This window comes from Lathamus discolor, chromosome 8 (genome assembly GCF_037157495.1).
Source record: "Lathamus discolor isolate bLatDis1 chromosome 8, bLatDis1.hap1, whole genome shotgun sequence".
NCBI lineage: Eukaryota > Metazoa > Chordata > Aves > Psittaciformes > Psittacidae > Lathamus > Lathamus discolor.
In genome coordinates this window covers 21,533,730-21,547,823 of record NC_088891.1, presented here as the reverse complement: position 1 = coordinate 21,547,823, position 14,094 = coordinate 21,533,730, and the positions used below count along the sequence as shown (strand labels likewise).

At 44.8% G+C, this 14,094-nt stretch overlaps 1 protein-coding gene across 8 annotated transcripts in view; it reads right to left on the bottom strand.

The window, feature by feature from the left end:
• Positions 1-14,094, bottom strand: part of MYO9A (myosin IXA) — a 189,282-nt gene that overhangs the window by 120,950 nt on the left and 54,238 nt on the right. For all 8 annotated transcript variants that reach the window (XM_065688147.1, XM_065688149.1, XM_065688150.1 and 5 more), the window contains exon 3: positions 3,561-3,655. In XM_065688147.1, the coding sequence (XP_065544219.1) occupies positions 3,561-3,655 (95 nt within the window). The remainder of the gene's footprint in view (positions 1-3,560; positions 3,656-14,094) is intronic.

Below are 14,094 nucleotides of genomic sequence, written 5' to 3'. Positions count from 1 at the left end.
GGATAGGGAAGTGCCTCTACGCTTGTGTCTCCACCAGTCTCCAGGCTTGTTTATTACTTACATCCCAGTAATTGTCTCTCTTTCCACTGAAGAGTAAACCAAAATAAACCCTGTGCTGCTGCAGATTAGCGACAACTTTTACAGCAGCTCATAGGAGAGACTGCTAGAAGAGGAAGGAGAGCTGGATCAGAGGGCTGGAGCAGCTCTGCTCTGGAGCCAGGCTGAGAGAGCTGGGCTGGGGCAGCCTGAAGAAGAGAAGGCTCCTGAAGGGGAGACCTGAGAGCAGCTCCAGTGCCTAAAGGGGCTGCAGGGAACCTGGAGAGGGGCTTGGGACAAGGGCCTGTAGGGACAGGCCAAGGGGAATGGCTTGAACCTGCCCGAGGGGAGACTGAGCTGAGCTCTTAGGCAGAAGCTCTTCCCTGTGAGGGTGCTGAGGCGCTGGCACAGAGTGCCCAGAGAAGCTGTGGCTGCCCCATCCCTGGCAGTGCTCAAGGCCAGGTTGGACCCAGGGGCTTGGAGCAAGCTGCTCCAGTGGAAGGGGTCCCTGCCCGTGGCAGGCATTGGAACTGGATGAGCTTAAGGTTTTTTCCAACCCAAACCAGTCTGTGGTATATATATCCAACCCCCAACAGGTTGCTGACCTTGCCGCATAGCAGGAGTAAAGGAAGGACAGCAAAGCAGTGCTATTCCTCTGTATGATGTGCATCAAAAAGGTTTGTTCTTGTTTATTCTCTGTGAGGAAGCTGAAGACAATCTATGGATATTCCTTACTGAGAGGAGGTTTTTGGTATCTGCTTCCTAACCTGGAACCAGTTTTTACATTCCAAGCCATGCCATATAGTCATGGCAGGGTTTTTGAGCACACAAATGAAGAAGGCATCAGTTTCCCAGATACCACTCCCAGCCCTGGATAGTAGCTCAGCACACTGCTGTCTGACAATCCGCATCACATCCACCAGCCTCAACATTTCATGCCTTCCCTGTGGTTTCTGCTCTTATTATAGACTCCCTTCTAGAAAATCACTCTCATTTAGGTTGAAAAGGTCTTCGGGAAGTCATCTGCTCCAAACACTATATAAATCAGGGCAATCTTTTTCTTTTTTCCTTTTTTTTTCTTTTGGTAGATGCAGCTAAAATGGTGTTTTGGTGAAATTGTACTTGCTTAGTGCAAAGGCAATCGCGAATGCACATTCCAAGAGAAACGTATACCCCTTCTTGTAACAGGATAGTGAAAAGGAAAACCAATGGAAGGATAAAAAAGTAGATGTCTCCAAACGTTTTCTTTGTTTACTGCTGTCAATTACATCAAACCTATCTTTAAGAGTAAAGAAAAGGAGCTCTGAGAGTATGATTTTGTGTAAAATACTCATTTAAGCCTGCTACAGAGCCTGTACTTAGCATCCTAGGTACCATTATCCGAAATCTGAGACTGAATTTCATATACAAACACCAAACTCCTCAGCATGGCGTGTTTGAGAGCACCAGCTCATGTTATTTGAGATACAGCCTCATGCCACTGCACACAGTCACCATTACACCAGGGCACTGCTGCTTTTAATTAAAATGTCTCCTATCTGGCTCTTCTGCAATTTATGGAGCGTGTCAGATCTTGAGGCTTTTGATCATCTTAGGAGGAGTGAAGAGGTTGCAAAGACCTTCCTCCAGAACTCGCTTATCATCGAAGAGGACATCATAAATTAGGACAGCTTTATGGGAACACGGTTTGCTGCAGCCATTGCTCATGCTCCATCAACTTTTGAGACACCTTCAAAGCCTTCATTTCATGGGGTGGAGCTGGCTGCTACTAAAGCTCTTGGCTATTATACCTCTTAAGTTGAAATTTGCTTCAAGTTTTGGGGCATTATATTCATAGGGTTTGTAAGCAAATACCCAACTGCTGCTTTCAGCCTCTGAACAGAGAAAAATCCTGATTTGGGGCTGCAAATTACAGTTACATTAACAAAGCAAATTACATGCAGAATACAAAATGATCTTTAACTTGGGTTGTGCTTAAAATCTATGCTAAATTAAAAGGAAAAGAAATAAAATACTTGTGATCTTTATAAGACTAAGGGGAAAACCTGTGGTCTCATATGCTAGGAACAGCTCACAGGTTATTTTAAATGTCTTTATTTTCATTGGGGCAGCACTGCAAGCTTATAGCAAAGCACAATCCCACCACACTGTCAAGCAAAGACTAAGAAAGCGCATTTTTTTTAAGAAGAAGAAAGAAAATTCCTCTTTTTTATGAACTAGAGTATACAAATACAATGATACTGCACCTATTTAAAAGTATAGAGGCCACTTCCACATAGTTGGCATAAAGATAACGTGTTGTTATGGCATTTGTTGGACTCTTGTTACCTTGTATTTCAGTCAGTATTAAGAAAACCCTTAGGCTTATCCTTTTAACTGTTGTGTTCACCAGAAATCAAGAAGAAAAGAGAAGGAAAGACAAAGAACGTCGGGTTTGACGTAGGATGACAAACCAGCGGGAAGGTACACAGAGTACCCAGCTCATGTGAAAAATTAATGGAAGCAATTTGTGTGATCCTGTTCTGCCAGGGGAAAAAAAAAGAGGAAAGAAAAAGATTTAAAAGCAATTCTCTAAAAGAACAACAAAGTCCCAGCAAGAGCTCTCCCAGCTAGCGGCAGAAACCATACACAACCCCTGGAATGCTACTCCTACTCTTGGTTTTTCCAACTGAGTTAATCAACCTGTACAAAAAGCAGAGTTAATGAAGCCCTGCTCATTTAGAGCCAGCTTGAGTCCCTCTGCGACGACCTGATGCCCTGTAAAGTGTCAAAGCCAAGGAGAAAGCCAGGCTGAGGTAAGCCCAGCTGCAGGTTTCATCGCCAGGCTTCAACCACACAGCACTTCTGTGGCAGCCTTCGCCAGGGCAGGAAGGTTTGAGTCACAGCTGCACATCCGCAGAGCTCTGGGTAGCAGCAGAGATGCTGAGATAAACTGTGGAGAACCATGCTGGAGACAAGCGTTTCTTGTAATGGGGGGGAAAGTGGCCTTAACTGCTCAAGGCTTGGCTTAAAAAGAGACTTCAGGGCAGAGACAGAAGCATATGGGGAATTAGTGATCAAGGCTCCATCGCCTCTGTAACACCCATGGGGCAGCTGGAGATTAAATCCCCCCTGGGAATGAGCAAAGCCAGCTCGCTACACCTCTGCTTCCACCATATGCACCAGACCCCGAACCCAGCCTAGCTAAAACATTCCTTTTTTCCTGCCTTAACTGCCGTCTTAAGAGGAAAACTTCCATTTCATTGTAATTATAAAGCTGACATCCTAAGGAGAGCTCAACAGGCTTGAAGCCAGCTCTGGTACATTCACACCTCAATGTACAGCTCAGACACACCAACATTTTCATACCAATGGATTTAAATATGCTAAAAAACATTTGGGGTTTTTTTCCCTCTCTCCCTTCTGGGAAAAAAATACTGGTCCAAAAAAGGAACCTTCTTCTTTGCATACCCCCTACAGCAGCCTGCTCAGGCTCTGTGTGCAGACAAAAGGACATACAGCATCTTCAGCCTGATGCCACTCACCCTCGCACGGTGCCTGTCTCCTGGTAATTCACTTGGATAAACTTGCCGAAGCGACTGGAGTTGTTGTTATGGGCGGTTTTCGCATTTCCAAAAGCCTGTGAAGACAGGGAGATGCCATCATTACATTGGAAAAGCCACCACCTGACCTTATTTACATTCACATCACCAGCAACTCAACTCTGGGGCTTTGCTATCAGTGTAGATTTAATGAAAAACATATGGTGAAAGTCATTTGAATGCTCTATAAAATAATATGATGAGCTTATGGGGACCATATTCATTTCCAGTTTGGTATTCATGAAGGGCAGATAAACACTGCTTAAAAATAAAGTGTTAGCTGTACAAAAGAGATTCAGTAGTAGAAGTTATTATAGGCTGCATTAAGGCTGTGGTTTATTCATTTAAATAAATAGAAAAGTACAGTGCTCCGACAAGACTCTCAATTTTAATGAGCTAGAGGAAGCTGCTTTTTAATTATATATGGAATCAAGAGGGAAAAAATGCTTTGAAGGCTACTCAGATGTTAGACGATGTCATATACTGCACCAGCATAACCCAGTGTATTTTCAGCATTTCAGACACTGCCATTTCGATTCGCTGCTGTTGCTTTTCCCAAACCAAAATGCTTTTAAGTCTTTATTATGCAAAGCTTTTATTAAACCCCTGCCTCAGTGAGGTACCTCAGACAAGGAGTCATTTATTGCCATTTAAAAGAAATCTCTGAAGAGCTATTGGGAACCTGTAAGAACCGACGCTCAGCTCCTCTGAAAACTGGTGTTTTCAATTGTGCCCAAATGACTCTAATAATAATCCAGCCCACAGTGACAGGATCTGTCAAGCTGACAGCTCCAATTAATGTTTCATTTATAAACCAGTTTTGAGAATCATTCACCTTTTCTTCTCAGCCAAACTTATTTAAGGTAATTATACACAAGATAATTTCTAAGTGTTGTTTGTGTACGGACATTTTGTGCTGAGGCTTAACATTAGAGCTCAGATTCGAGCTCCCAACTGATTTATTCCCTACTCAGCTATTTATTAGAAAAGATTAAAAAGAGCTTTACATCTATAATCTGGAGCTTTTCAAATGACCTTTCCAGATTTAACTTTGCAATTAAAAGCAAAAAAGGGTAAATTCAGTGAAACCTTGGCGAGAAGGTTTGACATTTAGCATTTGATGCCTTCGGTACCTGCGTGGTGGGTGCTCTCACACCTACTTTTGTCTTCCCAAGCACATCTAGTTAGCAATCTGGTTAGATTTCATGATATAAGAACCAAAGGAGGTTTGCTACCAGCATAACAATGTGACTTTTTCCCCCTATTTGAATACAGGGATTTGTTTAATCTCAGGCTGTTGCATATGAATTCACTTTAGTTAACTAAAACAAGCTCTGGGATAGCCGAAACCTGCCGAGCAAGCAGATTATATTTGAAAGACGACTTCAGACACAGCTAAGGAACACTCCCCTGCAGAGCTTTCCCTTCTTTTCAGGCTGCTCATGCTTGGGTTTTGCTTATTCTCCCCAAAATTCCTCCCCACACCTAGCACCCCACCTTTACCCCACACTCCAGAGGGTGTCAAAGATGCCCACACCTCTGGGTGACCAGTCAAGCCCCCAAAACTCTCCCATCAAGGAAAATCCTGGCATCCTCCCCCCAGAAATAGGCATTTTTGCAATAAAAGTCAGAATGCTATTTTATTTATTGGGTAATGGCTTCAAGCTTGAAGTGAGTAGATTAAGGTGAGGTCTTAGGCAGAAGTTACATCAGATCTTAGGCAGGGGATTGGATGAGCTTTAGGGTCCCTTCAACCCAAACCATTCTGTGGTTCTATGACTATGATTAGCATTTTTACGTATCGTCCTTCAGGCATCTCAGCAAGCAGAGACACAGCAAAAAGCAGAATATGTTGATATTCAAGCTATGTACCTCTATATATTTACAGAGATATTTAGATTATAGAATCATAGAATCATAGAACAGTTAGGGTTGGAAAGGACCTTAACATCATCCAGTTCCAACCCCCCTGCCATGGGCAGGGACACCTCACACTAAACCATGGCCCGCCAAGGCTCTGTCCAGCCTGCCCTTGAACACTGCCAGGGATGGAGCATTCACAGCTTCCCTGGGCAACCCATTCCAGTGCCTCAGCACCCTTACAGGAAAGAACTTCCTCCTTATACCCATTCTAATATTATTTTTCAGTTATATTAATTATGTTACATTTCCCTGCAGTAGGCTCCACTCTAATCCAAGACATCATGCTAAGCCAATATGATAAAGTTTCTCTATACCTAATTAATGTTACTCACTTGAGAACAAACAAGCCAGCAGCACCATGAACTGCAGCACACCTAACAGGAGACAGCCCTATTTTCATCACCTTTTCATATAATTTAATAAAGAATTTAAGCCAAAAGCAATATTAAAAGGATTTTCTGTTTCAGTTCCCTGTGCTTATACCTTAAGTAATAGTGCAGGTAGAGAAATAAGATCTATTTATTAGGATTAGCTTCGGAAAGAGCCTTCCCGAGGAATAAACCTTTTTTATTCTGTAACAAGTAACACTTAGAGTCAGGAGAAAACATTTCAAACACAGGAGTGGGAAATGCAAGAGTTGTCTTTCTTTTATGAGCTTTCTTCTGGATTAACATGCCAGGCCACATTATATTTTATAACCCGAACGCCTACAGAAATCATAACCCATAATATCCCTCGTTCAGGCATTCTTCTTTATTGCTGATGTAAATGAGAAAGCTCTTTGGATCACAGCTTGTTAAAACTTAAGGCTGCCTCTATGGCAAAGACACGCTGGTGACGGGCCAACCAGTAGCTAAAGAGACGCCCGATGTTGAACTTGAGACAACTTAATGCAGTTTCGTTTGGTTTACTCAGCGTGTTCCATTAACAGAACTACTGGGCTATTGAAGAACAGTGCTATTCATTCCATTTCTGCATGCCTAATCTATCCATACTCTAAGAAGACGCCACGTCCTTCTGCAACCAGGGCATAACACAATAGTTCAGCTTCAGAAAACACGAAATGAGTTATAACTGCTTTCCTAAAACAAATTATCTTCTGTTCGTTTGATTTCCCTTTCCTGACTCATTGATTCAAAGCTGCTGAGCAGCTCAACGGACAAAACTCTGTAACAGCATTCCTAAAATTCTCGGGGAGACCAAAGCTTTTCCTGGCCAAGGCTCAACATTTTGAAGGCAACAAAATTCAATACGTTCCTCTGTAGGAGCCGAGCATCCCTCTGGACCCAGCACTGGGGATTCAATGATTTAGAGAAGGCAGAGCAATGAGCAGCTCCATTCCTGCTGCCTCCTACAAACCTCCTGCACAAAGAGATGCTTATCGTGGATGGAAGGGAAAAAATGAAATTAACAGTTTCATGGCTAAATAGTTCACGTTCTTCCTTGCATGATCCCAAAGACTTGTGGTCTCTTCATCTTGGACTGAATATGGACGCAATCTGGATTCATTACAGATTACAGGCACGATGAGGATTATTTTAATGTCTTTCTTGAAATAAGGTTATTTCCCAAACCCCAGTGGCTGCCCCACCCCTGGCAGTGTTCAAGACCAGGTTGAACGGGACTTGGAGCAACCTGCTCTAGTGGAAGGCATCTCTGCCCATGGCAGGGGGTTGGAATTGGATGAGCTTTAAGGGCCCTTCTAACTCAAATCATTCTATGACCTAGGAAGACACCACAGTGACTTCTGATATAGCAATGGCAAAAAGATGCTATTAGATAGCTGATCCTAACTGAATGTCATTCCCCTATAGAATAGCAGCTGCATTCCCCTACGGCATAACAGTTTCTGTGGTTACTAACACTAGTGCAGAAAGCACTAGTGGAATGATGTGCTCTTGCTGGCGTATTTAAGGTCCACAGCCCTGCCCTTCTCAACTGAGCCTCTAACATTCACCACCCTTTGAGGGAAAAATAAACACATTATTATTTCATCTTTGCTATATAGAAAGAGAAACATATTAATAAATGTGGTTTGAAATGGTTTCTTATATACTTGAAATGTAAATTAAATTTGTTTAGAAAGCCAAACCACGAATACATCCGAGGCAAGCCAACTGCTTAAATCGCAATACAAGCTACGCCATTGCAGAATAGATACGTTCATAGCTATATTCCATCGTGGGGCACTGAAGGGACTGGGAGCAAGATTTAGCCATGCTGATTTATGCTTGGGCCAAGAAATAGGTTAATATCAGGGAAGAGACCCCACTGGAGGACTCATATTCCCTGGATCACTGTGAATACTGGAATTCATGAATCAAATGCATTCATAAAGCATGAATGACTTGTAACTGGATAAGCAAGGTGGAAAACTCAAAGCGTCAGTCAGGGAAACCAAACTCTCATCTGAACTTAGGAAACCAAAAAGAATATTTGTGAATTCAAATCTTTGCATTTAGAGGGGCTGGCAAAGGACAAGATGGGTGCAGGGTCTACAAGATGCAGAAGCACTAATGCACAGGGACTGCACTAAAGAAAACACAACAGGAAAAGCCTATTTACCATCAAACAATATCAGCGTGAGGCCAGAGCCAGAGACAGATGGACATGACACAAAGGATGTAGCAGTGCGGACAAAGTCAGATGTGCATCACATGCTTCACCTATAGCGCAGGCTTCCACAAGTGTGTTGGGTCTAAACATCACCTCTAATTTACATCCAGATTTGAAGGCAATATCTCCCCAATATTCTATATGTTAAGCTTGGGAAAAAAAAAAAAAAAAACCAAAAAAATCACAAATATCTTCATTCCAAAACAAAAAAAAAAAAAAAAAGGGGGGGTGGGTGGGGAAAGCATACTGAAATTTTGTAATTTTCATAGAATCCCAGCCTGGTTTGTGTGGAAGGGACCTTAAAGCTCACCCAGCCCCAACCCCTGCCACGGGCAGGGACCCCTTCCACTGGAGCAGCTTGCTCCAAGCCCCTGTGTCCAACCTGGCCTTGAGCACTGCCAGGGACGGGGCAGCCACAGCTTCTCTGGGCACCCTGTGCCAGCGCCTCAGCACCCTCACAGGGAAGAGCTTCTGCCTCAGAGCTCAGCTCAGTCTCCCCTTGGGCAGGTTAAATCTGTGGCCGGGGCATTCTCTCAGTTTTAAAGTTATTCCCTGTAGTTACAAATTCTTTTCTGCATCCTGAATCTTAAACCCCTGGACAATAAAGTTCAGTTTCGCTTGTTTTCATTCAACCCACAACCAAGCTCCCATGACTTTTTTTTACCTGTTACATTGTTTTTTAACAGAAATATATTGACTTATGGCCAGGATATAAAATGCATCTAGGCTACTTAAGCCAGAGCCTTGCTAAATCCCTTCTTATTATTGCTTCTAGCCTGGGAAATACTTGTTGGAAATGTGGAGCTCACCCCCTGATAAAACCCATCAGCCCAAATCGCACTGCTAAAGCTCTACCCCTTGCACGTATCTCCCCCAGCTTTCCGTTTCCACGAGGAGCCCTAAAAGCCACCTCTATGCAGCAGAGCCCACGACACCAAAGCAGGCACCTAAATAAGGACCAAAGCCAAAAATCATCAGCTACAATTTGAGTACCTGCAAAGTAAAATTGCGTTTATGTGAATCCTTCAAGCCTCTGTTCTGCGTGGGCAAGCAACAATACTGAATACCTGCTTCAGAGCAAGTAAATACGGGTTCAAGTGCTGACACCTTGTTCTTCAGTTCTCTTGGTTGTGGCTCATGTTCCACTCAGCCTAATGAAACCATCGATGCTTTTATGGTAAAAAGCACAAACCACAGAGTATTTATGGTGTTGGTGCTGCAGTGCTTGAGGAGAGCTCTCACCGTGCCTGACCTGCAACCCTGATCTGCCTTTGAAGCACTGACCTTTAAAAGCTTTGAATTTTTTCTCTTACATTGTTCTTTTCGTCGTGGTGCTGCTGGAGCACATTGCAGAGCCAACCCCCTATTTTCCATTGCATGGAATCATAGAATGAATCACAGAAGGGTTTGGGTTGAAGGGACCTTAAAGCTCCTCCAGCTCCAGCCCCTGCCAGGGGCAGGGACCCCTTCCACTGGAGCAGCTTGCTCCAAGCCCCTGTGTCCAACCTGGCCTTGAGCACTGCCAGGGATGGGGCAGCCACAGCTTCTCTGGGCACCCTGTGCCAGCGCCTCAGCACCCTCACAGGGAAGAGCTTCTGCCTAACATCCAATCTAAATCTCCGAACAAATGTACGAATTGTTGCATTTATGAAGGTTAAAACACTCCTCATAATCTTTGGAGGGTTTTTTTGTTACAGGCAGTTTATGCCAACTAAAAATGTCCCACCTTTGTAAAACATTTGAACTAAACTTCCCTGGCCATTGTAACACTGAGGCTATTTGAGGACAGCAGTTCTCCCCTCCCTGCTGAATCCAGTCACTGTCCTGGGATGGAGCACTAAGGAATGCATCTTTCACAGCAATCAGTCTTAAAACACAGGGCCTGTTTAGACCACCTGACTGTGCATTTAGAGTTCACATTCCCTACTCAAATATGGGAGAAAAATTACTTTTTAATGGGAGAGCACTGATCTGAAGAAGGTTTGGGGGTCAATTTACTTGAATAAAAGTGCCAGTGTATGTAATGGGAATAAAGAGCACCAATAAATATGCTTACAGAGTAGGATAACCTAGCTAAAGTACTACAAAAGTCATTATAACACACACTCGTTTGGGAGTTCAAGCTCTGCTGATGCAGGTGCTCTATCAGCTATGTAAGAAACAGGATTTAGCATCTGCATTCCTGGCAAATGCTTCAATGTTGGCAGAATATTCCTCCATTTCCGATACTTAAGCACGGGATCAGACCATTTCAGCTTCTTCCCTTTAAGCAACACTCTGGAAAACAAAGGAATTACCACATAACCACAATGCAACAAGACAAAACCCCAAAACCAAACCAAAGCCTCGTGCTTAAGTCCTCTTCCCGAACAGGGAGAGTTTTCCTACTCAAGTGCCGTAACAGGGAATAAAATCCAGCTCAGCTGGCAGACAGTCATAGGCAAATGCCAGTACGGATGGGTCCTGGAGACAGAGGCTGCCAAATCCATAAGCTCTGGCTCACATCCCTGCTCCTCTGCTCATCTATTTATTCTTTTACACGTAGGGTGGACGGCCCTGGGAAGAGCAGCCAAAGGCACGAGTTTTCCAGCAAACTCACACGCGGATGGGAGCCAGCAAACATTGCAGTGGAAAAACAAACTCTTCAGCCAGGGTTCAGCTTGGGATTTACAGAAGTATCCCAAAATGAAGCTGGGAAGCTCGGTGTTATGACACTGCCTCTCCAACCCACTGTTTGTATTTTGCAGCCAAAGCACAACCTTCACTACATCAAATGGAGATAGTGGGTGTCTGACAGGTCCCAGGACTGAGCAAAATCTCCTTCAGCAGTGCTTCAAATGCTATTTTCATACCAACAGAGAAATATAATCATCCTAGAGCAATAAAATGACCAGTTGGAAACAGCTCATGGCTTAAGGAGGAGACTTTATGCTCCCCCAGTAGGCAAAGGAGGTGCCATAAATGAGCACTACAGCAGAAACAAGACAGCAGTCATAGAACATTGGCTGATAAAAAATGCTCTTAATCATAGAATCCCAGCCTGGTTTAAGTTGGAAGGGACCTTAAAGCTCATCCAGCTCCAACCCCTGCCTCGGGCAGGGACCCCTTCCACTGGAGCAGCTTGCTCCAAGCCCCTGTGTCCAACCTGGCCTTGAGCACTGCCAGGGATGGGGCAGCCACAGCTTCTCTGGGCACCTTGTGCCAGCGCCTCGGCACCCTCACAGGGAAGAGCTTCTGCCTAAGAGCTCAGCTCAGTCTCCCCTCGGGCAGGTTCAAGCCATTCCCCTTGGCCTGTCCCTACAGGCCCTTGTCCCAAGCCCCTCTCCAGGTTCCCTGCAGCCCCTTTAGGCACTGGAGCTGCTCTCAGGTCTCCCCTTCGGGAGCCTTCTCTTCTCCAGGCTGCCCCAGCCCAGCTCTCTCAGCCTGGCTCCAGAGCAGAGCTGCTCCAGCCCTCGCAGCATCTCCGTGGCCTCCTCTGGCCTCGCTCCAGCAGCTCCACGTCCCTCTTGTGCTGCTGCCCCAGAGCTGGATCAGGGCTGCAGGGGGGGTCTCCCCGGAGCACAGCAGAGGGGCAGGATCCCCTCCCTGAGCTGCTGCTCACGCTCTAGGGGTGCAGCCCAGGCTGGTTTTCCATGTTTCACCTGTGTATTTCAGTGCTCTGCAAAAGATGGGGTAAATTGCTGCCTCTGAAGCATCTCCTGTAACTTTTTAGTGCATTGAGCATTACAGACAGCTGCAGGATGGCTGTCCTCACCCATGGTTTTGTGTACTTCCAAAAGTAACATGGTTTGGGCAGAAGCACGTTGGTCTTGGAAGCGTTGATGTTTCAGATGATGCAACACACAACATGCCAAACCAAGAATTATTTTTTAGGACATAGTTTTCATTACGGAAAAACACCCATGCAGGAGACAACATTCTCTTAGGATAACGTTGTAGGACAACACGTTCTGTGGTACACAAGCTCCCATCTCCACTGTTGCATTTCTACATCTCTAGCAGCACTCAGAGACGCTTGCTGAAGCTGGGAATCGCTTGTTTGAAGAGCTGGTGGTGACAGGTTGTATTGCTGATGGCTCACCCAAGCAACACTGCTTGCCTGGGGTCGTGGCGCTGTGGACCTTCAACCCGAGTGCAGGTCTGGAAACAAGCCATCAATGTTTGGGGAGATCTTGAAGATGAGCATCTCCAACACAACATCAACCTCAGCTAGAGCCAAGAGCCGCTGCTCAGTATAGAAGCGAAACATCACCCATTGGCAAGTCTCATCCCTTGGAGAGGCATCTCCCCAGCAGCTTCCATCTCCTCCTCACCAACCATCAGCCTCTAATTTAGGGAGAGGGATCTGGTCTGGTGTGCAATCCTTGGTCACACTCCAGCCCCCGGAGGAGGCCTCTCAAAGTCCCTTCAAGACCCTATTTTCTCCCTTTTTTCCATATAATGATTCTACACAGGGCCATAAATGTTTAGAGACGAGGTCTGAACTTCCCACTGCACACCTGGACAGCCCAAGACACGCTAAAACACACTGAAGCATTCACTGCTCTGGCCTGGTACAAGTTTTCTTGTCCCCAGGATCAACGCCACAAACCAAAAGGCAGGAGAAAGTGTCTCCATTGCAACGCCTCCCATCTGGAACCTCTTCCCAGAGGCACGGAGCCCTCATGTATATTTTACACACATATTTTTTCCTGCTTTTCCCAAGAGAAATATGTGTAATGAAGAAAAACAAAAACATGTTAGCAGCAACAAAAACATACCACTGTAACATGAGAGCCAGCTTGGCTTCTGCCTCTGTTATCCTTCCTCTTAGACCTCAGCTACTTTCTACTAGCTGCAGACAAAAACAATACACACCCTCCCCTCTGAAAACCAAAACCCCATCAGAGCTCTCCCATTAAATCAACACCATCAACCCCACATTTATTATCTGCCATGTGAAATACAGCACTAGTTAAGGACAAGATTAAACATGCGCACACATGTCTCCAGCCCTTCCTTGCTCTTCTGGGGGATTATAGGGATAATCTGCAACTCTTCTGGATGCAATTCGCAATTTCAAGTGCTATTAAGCTGCAGCATCAGATTTCCATGCATCGGACACAGTCAGGATCACTGACAGCACAGCAGCTCAGCCAAGCTCATGTTTTCCAGCGTTTGCAATGTTTCAGTAGCAGTAGGCAGCTTGGGATACCCGACTGATCCATGAAAATATCTGTTCCTCTTTTGAGCATAGTTCAGGTGGTGAAATGAGTGCTTAAAAATGCTTATTATTAAGTATGGGGATGGAGCACAGCACCTGCAGGAGCCAGATCACTGAAAGAACTAATGATCTCATTGGATTGATGCATAGCATTGAAAAGAGCAATTATCAGCAACCAGAATATTTGATAAGTGCCAGGAAAAAGCACTGATTCTTTTCAGGAGGTGAAAACAAAGTCTCAAAAATCAACGTATTCCTATCAGATATTTGTCTTAGGAGAGGAGGCAAGGCTGAAATATGTATTTTCAGCCATTAGGTAAAGCAAAATAGGACAACTTGCTTGTCACCTTTCCAAAGGTATTAAATGGGGGTGTACTGGAGTCATGATGGAGAGGGTTTCTATGAACTGAGGCGGTTACTAAGCTATGGGTAAATGTGACACTGAACCATCACCACCTCTAGAGCAAGGCCCAGCTGCCACATGAGCACAGAACAGCCCATGTCCCGTGGCACAATGCTGTAATTCAGTTTCTCATGCAAGAGGTCTCCAAGCAGGGGATGAGCTTCCACTGCAAAGCCCACCCTGCCAAAATCCCCTGTTGAGGACTGCGCAGTGTTCTCCAATACTGCCAAAGCCGCTGTTTCTGAGAACACTGCTTTTGTTTCTAAAAGAAAAGAAAATCCAACAAAAGAGAAATCCCTGCATTAATAAAATTAAGGGAAATGCAGTGAGAT